Source organism: Bidens hawaiensis, unplaced genomic scaffold (assembly GCF_021521415.1).
Source record: "Bidens hawaiensis isolate Kalapana, Puna unplaced genomic scaffold, B.hawaiensis_p1.1 tig00032417_1, whole genome shotgun sequence".
NCBI classification, from domain to species: domain Eukaryota; kingdom Viridiplantae; phylum Streptophyta; class Magnoliopsida; order Asterales; family Asteraceae; genus Bidens; species Bidens hawaiensis.
Genome location: NW_027505249.1, coordinates 10,218 through 29,107, shown reverse-complemented (window position 1 = coordinate 29,107; position 18,890 = coordinate 10,218). Strand labels below are relative to the sequence as shown.

The 18,890-nt window shown below is 36.7% G+C and overlaps 3 protein-coding genes and 1 pseudogene across 3 annotated transcripts; 1 reads left to right on the top strand and 3 right to left on the bottom strand.

Moving 5' to 3' along the window:
• Positions 1-1,636: 1,636 nt before the first annotated feature.
• LOC143611838 (small ribosomal subunit protein uS8-like) lies at positions 1,637-3,908 on the bottom strand. The gene is made up of 3 exons (XM_077085969.1): positions 3,746-3,908; positions 1,955-2,115; positions 1,637-1,844 (listed from the first exon to the last, which is right to left on the bottom strand). The coding sequence occupies exons 1-3, from the start codon at positions 3,876-3,878 to the stop codon at positions 1,746-1,748; spliced, it is 393 nt and encodes a 130-aa protein (XP_076942084.1). The 5' UTR covers positions 3,879-3,908; the 3' UTR covers positions 1,637-1,745.
• A 3,354-nt stretch (positions 3,909-7,262) lies between these two features.
• LOC143611841 (aspartyl protease family protein 2 pseudogene) lies at positions 7,263-8,682 on the bottom strand (annotated as a pseudogene).
• Positions 8,683-12,367: 3,685 nt separating this feature from the next.
• On the top strand, positions 12,368-16,402 carry LOC143611833 (G-type lectin S-receptor-like serine/threonine-protein kinase RKS1). The gene is made up of 7 exons (XM_077085966.1): positions 12,368-13,655; positions 14,428-14,559; positions 14,802-14,995; positions 15,081-15,291; positions 15,400-15,637; positions 15,719-15,866; positions 15,958-16,402. Exons 1-7 carry the CDS (start codon positions 12,368-12,370, stop codon positions 16,270-16,272), a joined length of 2,526 nt encoding a protein of 841 aa, XP_076942081.1. The 3' UTR covers positions 16,273-16,402.
• A 760-nt stretch (positions 16,403-17,162) lies between these two features.
• LOC143611851 (putative histone H2A.5) lies at positions 17,163-18,403 on the bottom strand. Its single transcript, XM_077085978.1, has 2 exons — positions 18,191-18,403; positions 17,163-17,458 (listed from the first exon to the last, which is right to left on the bottom strand). Exons 1-2 carry the CDS (start codon positions 18,398-18,400, stop codon positions 17,219-17,221), a joined length of 450 nt encoding a protein of 149 aa, XP_076942093.1. The 5' UTR covers positions 18,401-18,403; the 3' UTR covers positions 17,163-17,218.
• Positions 18,404-18,890: the final 487 nt, after the last annotated feature.

The following is an 18,890-nucleotide window of genomic DNA, read 5'->3' as shown; positions in this document are numbered from 1 at the left end:
TTCTTCAGTTATTCAGAACTTCATATATATTTAAAGTTTTTTGTTTGCTCTGTTTGGTGTGGAGTCGAAGATCTCTCTGAAATCATCCTCTTTGTCTTCAGGGATACAGGTAAGATTTGTGTTACAGTCTACCGTCCCCAGACCTAGTGTAGCTTCTCTATCAATTTGACTTACTAGCCATGGCTGTATGTATAATATAGATATAAATTACAATTTATTTTTTATTTTGTATAGACCTAATTGCAAGATATACGATTCTAACCCAATAAACACGTGCCAATATTATTTTGCATATCACGACTTATTTTGGGTTTCATTTCTGGTCGTTATAGTTGTTACAATACTGCAACAAACTGAAACGACGCATTCCGAATTTATGCCACGTCCCTGCACCAGTGCTTGGCTTTCGTCAACTGGTTCTAGCTAGACGTGCACAAAAAAACCGGTTCCGGAACCTAACTGGTGGAACCGAACCGGAACCGGTTCCAGTTCCAACCCGGTTGGAACAATACCCGGTTTGGGTATTTTTGTACCCGAAAATCGTACCCGGTTCTCCTATTTGTATGTCAGTACCAGTTCCAACCCGGTTCCTACCCGGTTCTTAATTGGAACCGGTTTGGTTCGTACCCGGAATAACCGGTTCCGACGGGTTTTTTTGAAGGGTCAAACAAAAGTCAAACTAGCCGTTGGAACCGGTTCCAACGGTAATATAGCCGTTGGAACCGGTTTTTGAGACAATAGATCCGTTGGAACCGGTTCCAACGGTAATATAGCCGTTGGAACCGGTGTTTGGGCCAAACCTATATATAACTTGTTTCCATTACTTGTTTCACCACCAAACTCAAAAACAAACTACAATACTACTCCTTTAGCAACGTGCCAACTCATGTGAGTCGGTCATGAGACACAAATCGTAATGAACCCAAACATCGGGGCATCTTGTTGTTTCGATCACCATAACAACGTCATCATTGGTTGCCATTTGTTGTCGGTTTAAGGTTAATTGTGGTTTGGAGTGTGTTTTATAGTTTTGGGAGTGGTTTAACAAGTACACAAACAAACCTTGCTATTTATAGAAAGAAGATAACCTATTTATAGTTAAAAAACCGGTTCCAACGGTCAAAAACGGCTATATAGCCGTTGGAACCGGTTCCTAACGGCTATAATGTTTAAATTTCAAAAAAAACCGGTGGAACCGGTTTTTACGTAAAAACCGGTTCCGGTTCCACCCTATCCGGTTCCTAAAAGTTTGCATTTCTGGGCATCGGTTCGGGTCGGGAACCGAACCGGTTCCTGACTGGAACCGGTGTCATTTTGTACCCGGGGTGAAAAAAACCGGTTCCGAACCGGTTCGGGTTTTCAAGGTGAACCCGAATTGTGCACGTCTAGTTCTAGCTTAACAAACAAAAACCATAAAACTAAATGTTTACTCAGTAAGTATAAATCCTAATTTAACAGAACAAAGTAGTAATCACAAAACTCCACTTTATGAATTTGTGCCTTACTACAGCAAAACAACTAAATAATAATTCTGCAACAATAAACACAAATTCTCCCAAGCCAAAAACGTCTCGCAAATAACATGACAAAACAAACAGAGTGAAACAAAAAAGTCATAAATTGGCGTACAAAAAACGACGATTTCCATGACGAAATCCAATCTCAAAACACAAAATAGCAAAATCGTCTCATTTGATCTCACCCTAAAAAACCACCGCCTCACACGGTGATCAAAGTACCATGTTTTAGTAAAAGAAACCAAGAACTTTTCCACCAACGTTCTTTCTCCTCGCTTCTTCATGATCCATGATTCCAGCCGACGTAGTCAAAACAATGTACCCGAACTGCATTGCGCATTAAGCAATAATAAGATAATTAGTTTCAAATACAAATCAAACATAAGTTGAATAATGATAATAAAATAAAGATAATAAGTGAAAAATAGAAGACTGACTTGTCTTGAAGGCAAGAGTCTAGCGGTCCATGGTTCAATTTCCTTAACACCAACATCAAACCTCGGACTAATAACTCCACATTTGTTCAATCTTCCGTTCAGTTCCACCACAATCTTACCAGATCTGTGATCATCGACGAACTCAAACTCACCAATGTAACCTGCATCACATCACAAAACAACAACCGCCTTGATCAATCATTTAATCTTGAAAACAAAATAATAATTAGTGTCCATTGGTTTGGATATCAGTTTATTCGGTTTTGATATTTTTTTATTCTGTCATAACTGAAAACCGAACTGAGAAAGAGAATGGTCTAAACCGGATTAATTAAGTTAAGGTTTTGATATTTTAACTCTGTCGTAACTGAAAACCAATCTGAGAAAGATAATGGTTTAACAGAATTAATCAAGTTGTACAACCGAACCGAATAACCAAACAAGAATCTGGTTCCTGTTACAAACAAACGAAATAGCCAAATAAAAATTCGGTTATGTTTTAACAGCTTCGGTTTAATCCAAAGCTAACCAAATAATGAACACCGCTAATCACCTTAATCAAGCATTTAATCCTAAGAACAAAATCATAATAGCAGTGCTCATCAGCTTGTTCATCATATTATTCAAGTCAACCAGATTGGTTTTAGTTTTAATTCCGAATAACCGAATTAATCAAATTGACGAAACCAAGTTAACTAAACCTAATAACCAAAACCCAAACCAAACAACCAATTAACCCAGTAATAAGTCGGTTCTTTGTACTAGGCTTCGGTTTATTTCGCTTATAACCAAATAACCGTATTAAAAACATTAATTCAGCTTAAAACCAATAATTCAGCTTAATTGGCTTATAACAGAATAACCTAATAAAAAATCCAGTTGACCATTTCTATTTTTTTGGCTCCGGTTTAATCAGCTTATAAACAATAATTCAGTTACCGTTACAGACACAATCCGAATATCCGAATAAAAATTCAGTTTTGTTTTTCTTATTTTCGGTTTAATCAGCTTATAACCAATAACTCAGTTACTCTTACAAACACGAACTGAATAACCTAATAGAAATCTGGTTTGTGTTTTTCTCAGTTTCGGTTTAATCCGATTATAAGCTGATAACTAGGGGTGCAAAATGATCCAAGCTACTCGCAAGCTACTCGAGATCGGCTCGTTAAAAAGCTCAACTGAGCCAAGGTTAATCGAGCCCGAGCCCGAGCTCGAGCCTAAAAATAAGCTCGTTTAACAAACAAGCCCGAGCTTCACTTATCGAGCCTAAACGAGCCTGTCATTTATATAATTTTTTAAAATACAATTTAATAATTATTAATTAATATATATAATGTTATGAAAAAATAAATAAAAATAACTAAATAATATATGTTATTTTATACATAAAGTTATAATAGAAAAAATATATAAAAATAACTATAATTATATAAAAAATAGTTGATATTCAGAAAACGAGCCGATCCCGGGCCCGGGCCGAGCTGGAATTTGAAAATCTACTCACGAGCCGAGCTAGAGATTTGAAAATAGAGCTTGAAACGAGCCGAGCTCGAGCTCTGTGTAAGCTAAACGAGCCGGGCTCGTTTGCATCCCTAGTGTGATAACAGACACCATTAATCATCAAAACCAATTACTCACACTTAACAACATCATATTATTCACCTTTTGTGTTAATTCAGGATAGCCTAATTAATCAAACTGATCAAACCAAATTAATTAAATAATAAAAACCCATAATAATAATAATAATAATAATAATCCAAATATATATTAATAAAAGCATATTACCGTGTTTTTGCATAACCATAAGAAACTTAATGATAACTTTGGACGAAGGTCTAATCATGACCTGTCGTTTGCCTCGTTTCTCAGCATTGTACATGCTCTTTAGAGCATCATTGAGAACACTTACTCGAACCATCTTCTAAACCTGCAAATAACACAGAAACAACTTGATTGTGAATCTATAGATTGAATTTGGGTATGAATTAGGGTTTACCTCGAAACAAAAATGGCAGCGGCGGGTGGATTGCAGATTTAGAAGATGGGTATATGAATTAGGGTTTGGGCTTTTGAGTGAGGTGGGTGGGCTTTTTATTAATTCTACAAAGCAGCCCAATTTGTGTTTAAGTTGGTTTATGGTAGAGGCAAGTGTTTTAAAAAGCAATTCATATTGGTTGGTTGAATCGGTTATACTTCGCATATCAGGTCAGTATATTGTGCATGGTATTTTTGGGCGGGTTGATTAACATCGAACTGGCGGTTTTTTCTGAAATACTGGTTTAAACCGGCAACTGGTTTTAAGCCCAAAAGATTTTTGATGTTTTGCGACCGATATTTTTTTTAAATTACTTTTAACCTAGCGATTAATATTGGAACGAGTAAACATTTGGATTAATTTTTAGCAATCGTGTGCTTTTGTATTATTTTTTTTATTGTGGATTAACTTTTAAATTATATTTTCTATGGAATCATATAATTTCGTGTTATGTTTTGAGTTGAAGTTGCATTTATATGTATTATAAGGTAAATTGTTTAACCCGGTTCAACCGGTTGTACCAGTTTTTAGGTCAATCCGGTATGAGTTAAAATTGGTTTTTAAAACATTACGTAGAAGTGGGCAGACAGTTCCAAACTCGGTCCTACCAAACCTGCGTGTACAATCTGGTTTAGGTTTCTCAGAGAAATCGTACATGGACCTGTTGGAATCGGCTCTACCTTTACACAGTAAAAACCCAGACCTAACTCGGCTAAAACCCGATAAAAACCCGGCAAAACCGAACAAAAATCGGTGAAAAACCTGACCCATAGTGGAAACCGGTTCCTATACGGCTCTAGTTCTTAAAAAACCACAGTTTACCCACCTCTATTTATTGGTATAAGTTTTCACATAAATATATGTAAGTTGATGCGTTTAAGAAAATAGCTTAAACTTAAAATAGTTTCTAACAAGACATATATCATGATGTAAGTTATCCATATAAGTTAATAAATAATGCAATAACATTTTATAAAAATAAAAATAAACTAGCAAAGGTTATACAGCAAGTCAATAGAAAATATGATTTTAAGGTTATACAGCAAGTCAATAGCAAAGGTTATACAAAAAATCTTGTCTAAGATAAACTATCATTTAACAAGTGTTTCTTCACCTTAAATCCGTCAAACCTTACAAAAGCAAAGATTCAAGCCAACTATCATACGTTTTGTCACTCAAGATAAACTGTCGAATCGAGATAAGTTCCTGTGGGCTATTGTTCATGGAACCGGGTTAATATTCGGCAGAACACCAACGTGTGTAATCATAGCTCCGACAAGCAATTTCCTGAGGTCCTCATAGTTCCTGATTGCCAACAATACATGCCGGTGGTGCAAGTTTCAACTGTGGCATGCTATCTACTTGATCCTTGTGTTTATTAAGGTTACTTAATATTTCATATTGTTATTTGACGATTACATGCAACTGGGTTCCTCATGCTTTGGTACGCCGCCTTACTCACCAATCCACTATTGGCAGCAGCAGTTACAGGTAGTCTAAACTTTTTCTTATGGAAGGCAGAAGGCCGGTTCGCGATGCAAATAGGTTGCATTTCCCACAACTATACACTCGGACCCCAGGGGAGTCCTTAGTAACAAAAAAATTGCATATAACACAAACGGGGCTCTTAGGGCAGAGTATGTCTCGATCAAAGATCGCACAAGGTCATGACAATAGATATGAATCCTTTTAATTTTTGTACAATGCCTAAAAGAGAAAAAAAGGTAAATACCAAAATTCTTCTTTCAAAGCCATATCTTACAATCACCAAACTCTTGGCAACCATTTTATCATAATCAAGTTTCATCTTGACACTAGGAAACCAAACATTCCTTCAACAATCTTTTTTTTACATAGAAATAGACAAACAACTTTCTCAAACCTTTACCTGGTCCTCATATGGAAAAAAAAATAAGCATGGCCATGTTCCAAATCCAAACCCAAATTGTATCACATGCATGCTCTTGAATTAATACATAAGATGTTTTAGATCTTATTCATTACTTAAATGGTCTCAGACTTTATGTAAAATAATATCTCCTTTCCATGGGAAATCCAAACTTTTGAAATTTGATTTTCTTCCCAAATGTATACAATAATAATGAAAGAAAAACAGTATAAAAATAATATCTAAAATAAAACTTGCCTTGTGACCAAAAATCTAAATTACCTGCCCATAAATAATAATTCAGCATCTTATCACAAAACAGAGGCAAAAAAAGAAAACAAAGGCAAGTTGTACGAAGCACATGAGTAAACCAGTATTTTTTTTTTAATTAGGAATAAATGTTTATTGTGTATAGTGGAGAATTAACTATGATGGTGTCTCAGTCATATGTACGGAACTTTTGTCATTGTCACATACTCACATGGGTTTGGGCTCCGCCTGTTATGCCTCTCTTTTCTTCTAATCAAGCTATAATATTTTTTAAATGAAAGCTTTCTTGTGTTTACGCTATCGTATTTTTTAAATTTAGAGAGCCTCGTTGTCTTGCTATACCAAATGATGTTGTCTTAAATAGGCCTATTCTCAAAAAAATGTATTGCCGGCTGCTACTTGACAGTTTACAACCACAAAAACAAAACCCTCTGGCGTAACACATGATGGGGACTATAACCCAGGTGTGCTTTGTATTCAAACTGTCAACTTCTCAAGGCCTAGCTCAAATCTTCACTGTCAATATCCACCAAAAGTGTCACAGGCGAGGATCAAACTTAAATCTCTCCACCGAAGAACCCAAACCTTCTACCACTAGACTACAAGTGAGGGATTAATCAAGTCCTAATTAAGTCCCCATTTAACATTTTTATTTCTATAATCACTTTATCATAATGTAATAACAATTTACCTTTACTATTAAATAAAAAAAATTATTTTTACATATGTCATTAAAATTTCTCCTCCTTCATAAGAAATAAAATGAAAATATGTTGTTGGTAAAAATCAAACTCGTTATCTTGCATTTAAAAATATGAATTGATGTTTACTTATCTTTTCCTTGATTTTATAAGGATAGAATTTGTATAAGGATAGAGATTCACAAAATACAAAATATGTTATTATGCATTTATATTATTAAATTTAATCTTTTTGTTTTTACTTATCTATATTATTAAATTTAACTTTTTATTTTAAATTAACAACTCATATATAATAATAATAATAATAATAATAATAATAATAATAATAATAATAATAATTTTATCAGAAAGATTGAGCCACAACACAATACACCAAACACATGTTCACCTAGAAAACAACTAAATAAAGCTAAGCACATCCTTTCGGAGCAAACCCGACCCGCGAACCCGCTAAATCATAAACAACCCGGAACCCTTGTTGCTGGATATTCCCAATGATCGACAACCCGCTCGAGGTTCCTGCAAACGCCAAACAAAAACTCCCACTGCTATCCACCGGAATCAAGTAATTAGAGGCCGGTAATGACACATCCGCGCCTTTGAAATGCATCACCAATGTGGGTACCTTCACCTCCGTCTGCCCCGACAAATCAAAACACGCGTCGAAAAGCGAAAAATTCGGCCCTCTCTTCAAATGAGAAGCCCCGGACAAAAACGCGTTTCGCAGCGCAACGTACGCTGGTCGAGTCAACCGCGTAACCGACGTCCCCGAGTCAATGATCACACCCCCGTTGCCCGAGTTATCGAGCTTGAACAACGAGCTTGAGATCCCGGGCACTCGCACACCTCCTACCGACACTCCCTCTAGTCCTACATAATAAAACGTGTCGAGTTTCAGGTTTTTTAGTAAAGGCGTGAACCTTGCGACACGTGAAACCGCGGCGTTCCCAAACATCAAAGACGAGGGTTTCGACGACATCGACCTATCGACAAGGCAATACGAAAATTTCGACCCGAATTGCCGACCCGCTTGGTTCGGGAACGACAATTTCCCCCTACCTAAACCTAATAACCCGGCCGCACCAACAAACAACCCCTCGTTATCGTGTCCACACCCAAACGCGACATTATTAACTTTCGTCCTCCGAAACGTGAGCGTTTCGGTCGAAAACTCACCAACGGTGAACGACCCGTCTCCATACGAGACTTGGTACATACACTTCTTCCGTTGGTTGCATCCAGGCGAATCGAGACGCTTACAAAGAGGCGCTCCACACGGAACGCCTCGAAACGTCTTCGATCTCCTCGGATCAAAGATCGGATCAGACTGGGTGTAGCATCTTTTGCACGGTGAGCACTGGATCCAAACAACATCACTCCCAGTGTCTAAAACCATATAAGCATATCTAGGTGGGGTGCCTATGCCGATTCGGGTGAAGTACTCACCCGAACCCTGAGCTAGACCGGATATAACCGAACTGCTAAAGTCGGCTTTTGTCCGGTTTGCATAATACAACATGGTGTTCACCCGTGTGGAGTCACGGACAAGGCGTTGTTTAAATAACGCCTCAGCGGATGCCGTACCATTGTACGGAACCGATAAGGCGTCCACATGTTGTAAATCCAGAATTAGTGTACTCTCTTTTTCCTTTGATATTTCATTTAAATTAAATTCAAGAGGATCTTGAGAAATTAGGGTGTTTGGGTCTGGTTTAGGGAGAGTGTGAGAATGAGGGGTTAGGGTTTGGTACTGAAGAGAATTGGTGGGATGAATGAGGAGTAGAAGTATTAAGAAGACGGCGGAGAAGGCGACGGCGGCCGCCATTGGATTCCGGCAGCGGAGACGGTGGGGATGATTATGGAGTTTGATTTGATGGGTGGGTATATTTGTTAGGGTTTGGGCGGTGGGAATTAAAAAAATGAATAAATGGAAAGTGAATTTATCCCACCGAAAGAGTGGGTACAAAGAACAAAGGTTGGGTGTTTTTTTAACTTTTTTTATTATTTTTGTTTGATAAAGTTTTGACGGTTGTCAATTTGTCACTAAATTATTGCTTTGGTGGTGATTTCTTTTACTTTTTCATTTTCCTCTTAAACATTTATTTCACTTTTTGTGTGTTAGGTAATCACTTTTCAATTTGAAGAGTCCTGATGCCTTAGTATGGATAGATTATGTTATTTTATCGGATTCACGATAGTTTCAGAGTTTGACTTGGGTGTTTCTCTATAAATTTTACCGCCGGCTGCTACTTAACAGTCGTGTAATTACTCATTACAAGAGCAGAACTCACGGCGGGACTAAAACTCGGGTGTGCTCGGGATTCGTACTGACAACCTCACAAGGTCTATCACAAATAATTATTGTTAATATCCATCCAAAGTGCCTCAAGTGAGAATCGATTTGGGTTTTCACTAAAGAAGTAGATAACCCAAGAAGTTGTTTGTAAGTAGCTTTTCCAATTGTTTGAACAGTATATACGCATGTCTGTAATTTTGATGTCTAGCAGAATTCACCAATGTAAGTAAAATACAAGCAATCAACAACAATTGAAGTTGATAAAAGTTAAATGAGCCAATATGGATTAAGCAATTTTTATTTTGGTTGCCTTATTTGACAACCCTGAAAGTGTGGGCTAGTTTGTGGACTGAATTAACAAAGGCAAGTGGGTGACGGGTTTTGACTTTTGAGTCAAGTAAATTAACCAGTCCAAATATTTAGATTGGTTTAGAAAAAAGGAAATTCCCAAAATAAGTATTTATAAAAACAAATTTCAAGTTTAGATATTATTTTCAAAAAATTTCAGAAATATGTATTATAAACTAGTCGTGATAAGTAGATTATGTTACCACACGAGTAGTTTGCAAAGGAATTAAAACAGGTCACGTGCCCATAAACTAACCGCTAGGAGCACGTTCAATAATCATTTAGTCGTCACGATTAAAGAAGTTGCATGCCTCGTAATCAACGCCCACAAGTAATGCTAAAGCGTTTAGTCGCGACGAGTAGATTACAACTTTTCGAGACACGAGTAGTTTACTAAACTAACTGTGACGAGTTGTTTTGTTTACCAAATACAACGAACCAGTTAGTTTTACAAGAAATTAACTGGACCGGTTAGTTTGAAAGCTCAGTTAGTCATTAAGAGTATATCTTGGTCAACGAATAGTTCTTCCGGATACATTTCTTATACGAGTAGTTTATTACTAGTTAACTCGCCGCGACTAGTTTGACCTTGCAATCTACTCGTGGCTACTCGTTTTAGCAGTAATCGGATATATTTAAAAAAATATTTAAAAATAAACACTCTTGAGATTAATTGGTAATTAAACACTCTTTTAAACCAAAGTTAATCTTAAAAAATTTACATGTATATTCTCAAAATTTATCTTTTCACCCAACATTGGTCGAAACACAAAACCGAGTCAAAGGTTCAACCGCTACTCTAATTAAAAACCAGGGGTACAGTTTAAATTTTGTCTAAATAGCATTGGTCACGCCAGTCGACAAGAATTAGACCACTTTATATAGTCAAACTCTTAATAACATTGATGAAGACACTCAACAAGAACTAGACAAATATTAATGGTTTCCAATTTATGGAGTGGAGAAAAAGTCTAGTTCTTGTACATGAGCGATAAGACTCGCTATCCAAATTATTAGGCGGTCAAATCAAGTCTTAGTAATAACATCGACGTGATAGATTCATGACAACAAAGCTTAAGACCATGCGTTATGGTTAACACTCTTGCCCACATAGGAATTTAGTGTGCTACTACACCACACCGTGAGAATTAACGGGAGCGCTAACCAATTAATGCCGATAAAAGAAGCATTGAGATGGGGTCCACCCCAAATTTTTTAATTTTTTTTTATTTAATTAAAATTTTTAAATAAACCACAACAAGATTGTTAAAGAATCTGTTAATTAAAGCTCACCACAAACGTGGCAGGGCGTTATGTACTATTTTGGTAAACCACAACGCAGTGTGTGTTATCACCGGTGATAACACTCAACGAGAGTTACCAAGGGCGAAGCTTCCTTCGGGCCGGGGTTGGCCCCGACCCCCCCCCCCTGTTTTTTTGCGTGTAGTGTAAATTGATCATTTTTCGTCCGAAAATTTGTATACATAGTGTAAATTTATCAGTTTTTGACCGAACATTTGAGCCCGGACCCCTCTTTTATGATTTTTTTAATACATTGTCCAAGCTTCGCTACTGAAAGAGTGAAAGTTACACATGTATTCAATTTGTAGTGGAAAGAAAGTCTAGTTCTTGAATGTTTGCGACCTCAACGGAATTTCAAGGGTATATACCAACTTATGTAGAGGATATAATTTTTGTTTCATTTCTTGGTAAATATGAAGTAATTAACCAGGGTTTCCTTAGTTATAATGTGAAAAACCTGTATATTACCTTATTATACTAAAGGTATCTACATATTTACACGTAAACATATATAAAAATATTTATAAATGCTAATGTATTGTTGAAGATAAACTATAAAAATATGGATGAGATCGGTGCTAAACTGGTAGTAGGAGAAGATACCAAAACAGAAAATGAAAAAAAAAAGCACAAAACAAGTATTGTATTGATTATGCATTATGTTACTAATTTGGAACTAGTAGTGAAAGAAAAAATACTAAAACCAACTTATACTAAAACAAAAAATCATAGAAACAACTACCTATGAAAAAACAATTATAATTGCCCAACATTGATATGGGCGAAGTATGCTGATGGACAAGGGTGGCCCCGGCCTCCTGTTTTTTTTGTGCAGTATTTCAGGCTTGAGATTTTCATGCACCATCTTGAATCTTCGCACACTACTTGTTACCTATACAAGTTGTATAGGGCGCCCTAAGTCGTGTCAGTTTGTATAAGGTTTATACGAGTTGTTGAGGACCTATACGGACCATCTAGGCTGCAAAAGGCTGTCTCCTCCATACATTTGTCAGTCATGTATGGTCTATACGGCCCGTATAGCTCTATACGAGCCATATAGGACCATAGGGGTGGTGTTTGAAGATCACATCCCATGTAAATTTACTCGTTTTCATTCGAAATTTTGATCACCCCCCCCCCCCCTCCAACCAACCCCTAATTTATGTTGTTTTTTTTTACTTTTTTAGTACATCCATGACGTTTTGTTCAAGCTTTGCCAGTGTTGCATTGATGCACTGAAAGTATTTATTGCATGTGTTTTTGCTTTATTGAGTAATTTGGACCAGAGTGTTTGAAAGCTATATTTAGTGATTGATCTACGGAGATAAGGTTTTAATTGCATTCAGCAACTAGTCCATTGACCCAGCCTGTCTATCTAGCCAGTTATACACAAACCATTCTTAAGCCGAACAGTTGTTTATGACCGGCATTCAAACACATTCATTATTAGAAAAATATAAAGACATAAAAGTGAATTCTAGCATTTAATCTCATACATTTTTTGAACAACAAATAGAACAAAAAAAAAAGAAGAAGCATATGATAGGAAAATAAAAGAGCCAGCATGTTTCAAAAAAGAGGAATTCTAGTATCAGTTTTAATCTTTCTAGTATTCGAGTTTTGCGCTTGTAACGACACAATCACACTCAATCAACCGGTTAAAGAAGGGGATGTTTTGGTTTCTACTGGAGAAACCTTTGCTCTTGGCTTTTTTAGCCCCGCAAACTCCGACGACAGATACGTGGGCATCTGGTATAACAAGGTTCCAGAGCAAACCGTAGTTTGGGTTGCCAATAGAGATCGTCCGATCACCAACTCCTCAGGTATATTATCCGTTGATCAAACCGGGAACCTCGTCCTACACGAAATAAATCAAAGTTTCGTGTTTTGGTCAACTAACATTTCTGGAGTGAAGAGTGATAATCTTTTTTCGGCTCGGTTGTTGGATTCGGGGAATTTGGTGTTGTTTCAAGGCCTAAACAAAGAGGTCTATGCTTGGCAAAGCTTTGATCAACCAACAGATACGTATCTTCCGGGTATGAAGTTCGGTTTGGATAGGAAAACGGGTTTGAACCGGGTGTATACATCTTGGAAGTCCGCTGGGAATCCCGGTGTGGGGGACTACTCATTGAAATTGGAGCTTGTTGGGTCACCTCAGATGGTCCTGGTTAAAGGTATGACAAGAATTTGGCGAGGTGGCTCGTGGATGGGTCTTGCATTCAGCGGCTTACCTTTGATGGGGAATGATCCTATCATGCATCCGATTTTCATAAACAACGACGATGAGGTGGTGATGTTATACGAGATGAGCAACTCGTCCATTATTACTAGAGTGATCATTACTGAATCTGGAACCATGGAGAGGCTAATTTGGAACGAGGCAAATCGTAAGTGGATTGGGTTCGGATCATTTCCAGAAGACCAGTGTGACGGGTATAACCATTGCGGCCCTTTTGGCATTTGTGATCCGAATAAATCGGCCACTTTTGAGTGTGATTGCCTTCCTGGATACGAGCCACAGTCCCTACAGGACTGGTATATTGGGGACAGTTCCAAAGGCTGTAAGAGAAAGGTTGGGACGCAGATATGCAAGGCCGGAGACGGGTTTGTTGAGTTGGGCCGTGTTAAGGTGCCCGACACGTCATTGGCACTTGTGAACATGAGTTTGGGGTTAGAAGCATGCAAAGAGTTGTGCTTGAGGAATTGCACGTGCATGGCTTATGCAAGTAGTGATATTACCAAAGCGGTCGAGGGTGGAGGTTGTATTACGTGGTACGGGGACATGAAAGATATAAGGACGTTTACAGATGGTGGCCAATCTTTTTATATTAGGGTTGATGCCAATGAATTAGGTATGCCATCAATGTATTTTTAAAATTATAAAATTGCTTTTGAGTGACCCCAAAATTTCCAATTGGGGGTAGCTATATGCAAACCATCTAACACCTAATCTCACACCTCTGGATAGAAGTCGGACGACCATTTTGACCAAAAAAATTCTAAGTTTGATTGTCTATGGTCAGAATGGTCATTTGTATATTGGAAAAACGGTTTTTCTAACTAATTTTTGAAGTCCCCTCCCCCCCCCCCCCCACCACCACCACCACCACCACCACCACCACCACCGGGTCATTGGTCGATTATATATTGTACAAACAATAGTTCTGGCCATTTATTTATATAGTTTAACCCCTTTTTTTTGTCAAAACGGTTGTTTAAGATTTTGTGAGCAGGCGTTTGACGTTTAATGGCGTAAAATCAAATAACTATTATGAGTCTATGACCCATTTCCAATGTAGTCTTTGAAAATTAGCCCACTTCTTTCTAGCCATTTCCTTTCTAGCTAGGACGATCAAAGCTCGCCACGTCAAACTAGTAGGCTAAGGTGGCTAAGCTTTAGTTGGCGCTTTGGACACATAAAGTCATAAAAAGTACTCTGAGACCCACCTTTTGACTAGCAATGAAGTGACAAGCGTTACTAGAAGCTAAATTTAGCCTACCAATTCACATCCTTAGTCAGCAATGCCACGCATACTTGTATCATAATATGTGACGATATTATACGTGAGTAAAATAAGCTCATATTAATTGGTATAATCATCTTTTCATGATATTATATTTCAGCCAAGTATTCATCAAAGCGGCCAAGTAAATCAAACAAAGCCCGATTTCGATTTCTGTTATATGGGATGCCAATTATTGCAGCAGGGTTTGTCTTGTGCTTCGCCATTTACTGTTACGCAAGGAAGAAAAATGGTATGTCAAACTTTAATTATGACGTTACCTATCGCAAAATAAAGGCTCCACTTACTCGCTTAGTTCGTTTAAACCTGTTTTAAACTAGTAAGCACAAATTAGAAATTAGTTTTGGTTGTAAAAAACTATTTCTACTACACAAAACATGAATCATGGAGTAATAGTGCATCAAAAAATGAGTAAAAATGAATGAATCCCACATATACTAGTTTTGATCACTACCTCTTAATGGATTGATGCAGCCAACCGAAATGAAGGTGAAATTGGGTTGGATTTCAAGAATAATTTGCAAACCTTGGAAGGGCCTAACACGGAGAAGGATATTGGCAAAAATGTTGATTTAGATGTGTTTGATCTAAGCACAATAGTTGCAGCAACTGATAACTTTTCTTCCTTAAACAAGCTTGGAGAAGGTGGATTTGGCTCCGTGTATAAGGTAGTGTCTTGTCAATCTCGGTAACGATCATGGCCTTTGTGGTTAAATCTAATTATTGTTAACTAATAAAGAGTGATTTACTAAGGGTACGCTACCAAATGGGCAAGAAATTGCTATCAAAAGATTATCGCAAAGTTCAAGTCAAGGGATGCAAGAATTCAAAAATGAAGTAACGCTGATAGCGAAACTTCAACACAGAAACCTAGTCCGGCTTTTGGGATATTGTTTCCATAAGGAAGAAAAGATGTTAATTTACGAATACTTACCAAACAAAGGCTTGGATTCTTTTATATTCGGTTTGTTCTATAACCTATAATTAAGTTCTTAAACTTCAGCTTCTTTAATCTCAAAATAATTTTTTTTTTCAAACTCTAAAATGTTTTAATAAAATGGTTTGGTCTTAGATCAAGAAAGGGCATTACTTTTAGATTGGAAGAAACGGTTCGAAATCATTCGAGGGATTGTACGTGGGCTATTATATCTTCATCGTGATTCTAGGCTAAGGATTATCCACAGGGATCTAAAAGCAAGCAATGTTTTGCTAGATACAGATTTAAACCCTAAAATTTCTGATTTCGGATTGGCGAAAATCTTTGGAGGGGATGAGGACGAAGCTAGAACACGTAGAATTGTTGGAACGTAGTATGTGTAATTCTTCTTCTATAACACAACTCATAGTTTAATTTGTTCCATTTATCTAACGATGACGAAATATGATTGTAGCGGCTATATGTCTCCAGAGTATGCAATGGAAGGCCTTTTTTCAGTCAAATCTGATGTTTTTAGCTTTGGAGTTCTAGTGATGGAGATAATCAGCGGTAGGAAAAACAACAGCTACTATAAGGAGAAGTCACTTAATTTGATCGGGCATGTAAGTAAATGACTAACTTTTATCACATACTTTTATTTGATTATTCAACCCGCCAAAAAAGCTTAATCATAATCAACATTGTCGTAATTAGGTTTGGGATTTGTGGAAACAAGATAAAGCTTTGAAAGTAGTCGATTCATCTTTAGGAGATTCATTTGATGCTCGTGAAGTTCTTTTATGCATCCATGTCGGGATCTTGTGTGTTCAAGAATTGGCTAGTGATCGACCCACCATGACCGGCATAGCTTTTATGTTGAGTAATCATGAAACAGTGCTTCCTTCTCCTAATCAGCCAGCATTCGTCTTAAGACAATTGAATTATGGTACGGACTTACCATCCACATTAGCAAGTGGTGGTGTTAGCTCCATTGATGATGAGACCATTACCATCGTCCATGCCCGGTAATTTCAAAGTATCTCATAATTAGTTTCTTGAGCCATAATCGAGGCGCGCAAAATAATTAATTTGTCACGTCTTCTGAACATCTTTAATGAAGTTGTATGTCCATAGCGCTTCCAATAGTTTGAACAGTATGTATGTAATGTACTAATGGGTTAGAAACTGAAGTTTAATCTTGATGGGTTAAAGCCAAGTCATGCAGCTAAGTTCGTGGGTCTTGTTTTTAGCTGGTAAGTTAGATTGTGTCTTATTAAGTTAATGATTGCTTTCAATTTTCAGTTTACAATATTCTCATTTTTTTACGCAGATTTAATATTCTTTTAGAACGGTGAATTTCTTGTATTTAGGCTACCACGCTCTCTAGATTTGAGGAGTCCCAATGCCCCACTCTAACCAGACTATGCTGTCTTAACCAAGCCACGTTAGATTCAAAGTTTGACTTGAGCATTCCCCCAAAAAACCATACTACCGACTACCACTTGACACTTACTGTGCCACTACAACAGTATAACTCAACCCTTTTGTCTTTTGTTTTCAATTATTTGAAGCTATAACTTAACACCAAGAAAAGAGTCATGATATAGTTTAATCACAAATACTTTTCTTGTGTAAATTGTGGTCTTGAGTTTCAAGTCTTTGCAATCATAACTTAATTCTAAGTAAAGACATTCTTGTTTACAAATCTGGAGCCCGAACACTAAAATAATGGAATCGTTATTTTAATGTAAAAATCATTAATTACATTTAATACTTTATGATATTTCTATACTTTTAGTTTTGATATATAAACAGATGCCGTTAATAATAAACATGCAAAAACAGAAATTTACAGTAAATAAAACAAGAAACATTCATAAGAAAAACCATTTCTTTCTGACTAACTTCCATTAATAATAACAAAATGATCATATAAACTAGTACAAACAAGATACAAATCCAACTCTAAACTAATCTAAGCAGCAGCCTTCTTCGGTGACTTGGTAGCCTTCAAAGGCGATTTGGGCTCCTTGGCAGCAGTCTTCTTGGGCAAAAGGATTGGGTTAATATTCGGCAAAACACCTCCGTGAGCAATCGTAACCCCAGCAAGCAATTTCCCAAGCTCCTCATCATTCCTGATCGCCAATAACACATGCCTTGGAATGATTCTGTTCTTCTTGTTGTCCCTTGCAGCATTTCCCGCCAATTCCAAAACCTACAAATTGCCAATTTTCATTTCCATTAGCAAATAATAAAAAGTGTTCAAATTAATTAACATAAAATAAATTAAAATCAACTAATCTTATAGATTAAATTATTAGAACCAATATTAATGAAATTGAATATTAGCATTTAACCAAATTCCTTGCAATAGGCTCGTGAAAAAAACTTGATCAAGACAAGCATAATAAAGCCTAAGCCCGAGCTCAAGTCTAAATTTAAGCTCATTTAATAAGCAAACCAAAACCCAAGCTTCACTTATCAAATTCAAACCGGCTCACAAACCTAAACAAACCTACCATTTACATAATTTTTTAATATGTATTTAATAATATAAATTAATATAAATATGTTATAAAAATTACAGAAAAAAATATATGTTATTTTTTTACAAAAAAAATTAATAGAAAATATAAATAATTTAAAATTAAAAAAAATATTTAATAAATAGCAAACAAGCCAAGCTCAAACTTGAAAATCTACTCACAAGCCAAGCCCAACCTTTAAAAATAGAGCTCAAAACAAAGCAAACTCAACCTCAAGCTTCGGTCATCTGCTTCCCAATAAACACAAAACAGTAGACCCATTAGCTAAATCTCATTCAACTAAATGCATTGAAAAATTAACATAATTCATTAATTTCACAAATAAATATTTTCAAACAGATTTTAATCCACCATTTAACCAAATCAATAACACAAATCAGATTCAGAAACAAACAACTTACTTCAGCAGCAAGATACTCCAACACAGCAGCAAGATACACCGGAGCACCCGACCCGACCCGCTGAGCATACCGTCCTTTCTTCAAATACCGTCCAATCCTCCCCACTGGAAACTGAAGCCCGGCTTTGACAGACCGGGACACCGCCTTCGTTCGCGGACCGCCAGCCTTCCTACCCGCGGCACCCTTTTTTGCCTTACCCGCACCCTCCATTTCGTTAATTAAATGCAGAGATTGTAGTAATAATAATTTAGAAGATTATTTGATGTGGTGGTGATGAAGAAATGGGTTTGAATGGTGTGGTTATATAGAGATTGGTGTGAGGGCTGGGGTTTGTTAGTGGGTTAATATTGGCCGTTGGATGATGGGTTTTAAATATTTAATGAGTGTGATTTGTTGTGGGACGATCCGTGTGGTGTGGTTTTGACCAATGAGAAGCCAGCGTGGGTTTTGAATGGGTTTTGAATTTTCGTACTCCCGCTAAAGTTGGTTCATGTATTATTAATTTTAAAGAAAATAATCAAAATATATGTTTTCTGAGACTTTTTTTGAGTTTTACACACGTTTTGCAAATTATTCCTAAAAAACACATCTTAAACTGGTATACAGTTGAAACGTGATTTTTTTTATTTACGTGTGTATATAAATTTTATTCAAAACTGAGTCGGGTTAAATTATAAATTATTTAATAGCAATATATAAA

What these genes read in the sequence shown, in the direction of transcription:
- LOC143611851 (XM_077085978.1), bottom strand. Translation starts at nt 18,400, where the DNA reads ATGGAGGGTGCGGGTAAGGCAAAAAAGGGTGCCGCGGGTAGGAAGGCT. An exon ending in TGGAGTATCTTGCTGCTGAA is followed by an intron (nt 17,459 to 18,190) that starts GTAAGTTGTTTG and finishes GGCAATTTGTAG; the next exon opens with GTTTTGGAATTGGCGGGAAA.
- LOC143611833 (XM_077085966.1), top strand. Translation starts at nt 12,368, where the DNA reads ATGTTTCAAAAAAGAGGAATTCTAGTATCAGTTTTAATCTTTCTAGTA. An exon ending in GGTTGATGCCAATGAATTAG is followed by an intron (nt 13,656 to 14,427) that starts GTATGCCATCAA and finishes ATTATATTTCAG; the next exon opens with CCAAGTATTCATCAAAGCGG. An exon ending in CACTTAATTTGATCGGGCAT is followed by an intron (nt 15,867 to 15,957) that starts GTAAGTAAATGA and finishes TGTCGTAATTAG; the next exon opens with GTTTGGGATTTGTGGAAACA.
- LOC143611838 (XM_077085969.1), bottom strand. Translation starts at nt 3,878, where the DNA reads ATGGTTCGAGTAAGTGTTCTCAATGATGCTCTAAAGAGCATGTACAAT. An exon ending in TATGGTTATGCAAAAACACG is followed by an intron (nt 2,116 to 3,745) that starts GTAATATGCTTT and finishes GATGTGATGCAG; the next exon opens with GTTACATTGGTGAGTTTGAG. An exon ending in GACTCTTGCCTTCAAGACAA is followed by an intron (nt 1,845 to 1,954) that starts GTCAGTCTTCTA and finishes TGCGCAATGCAG; the next exon opens with TTCGGGTACATTGTTTTGAC.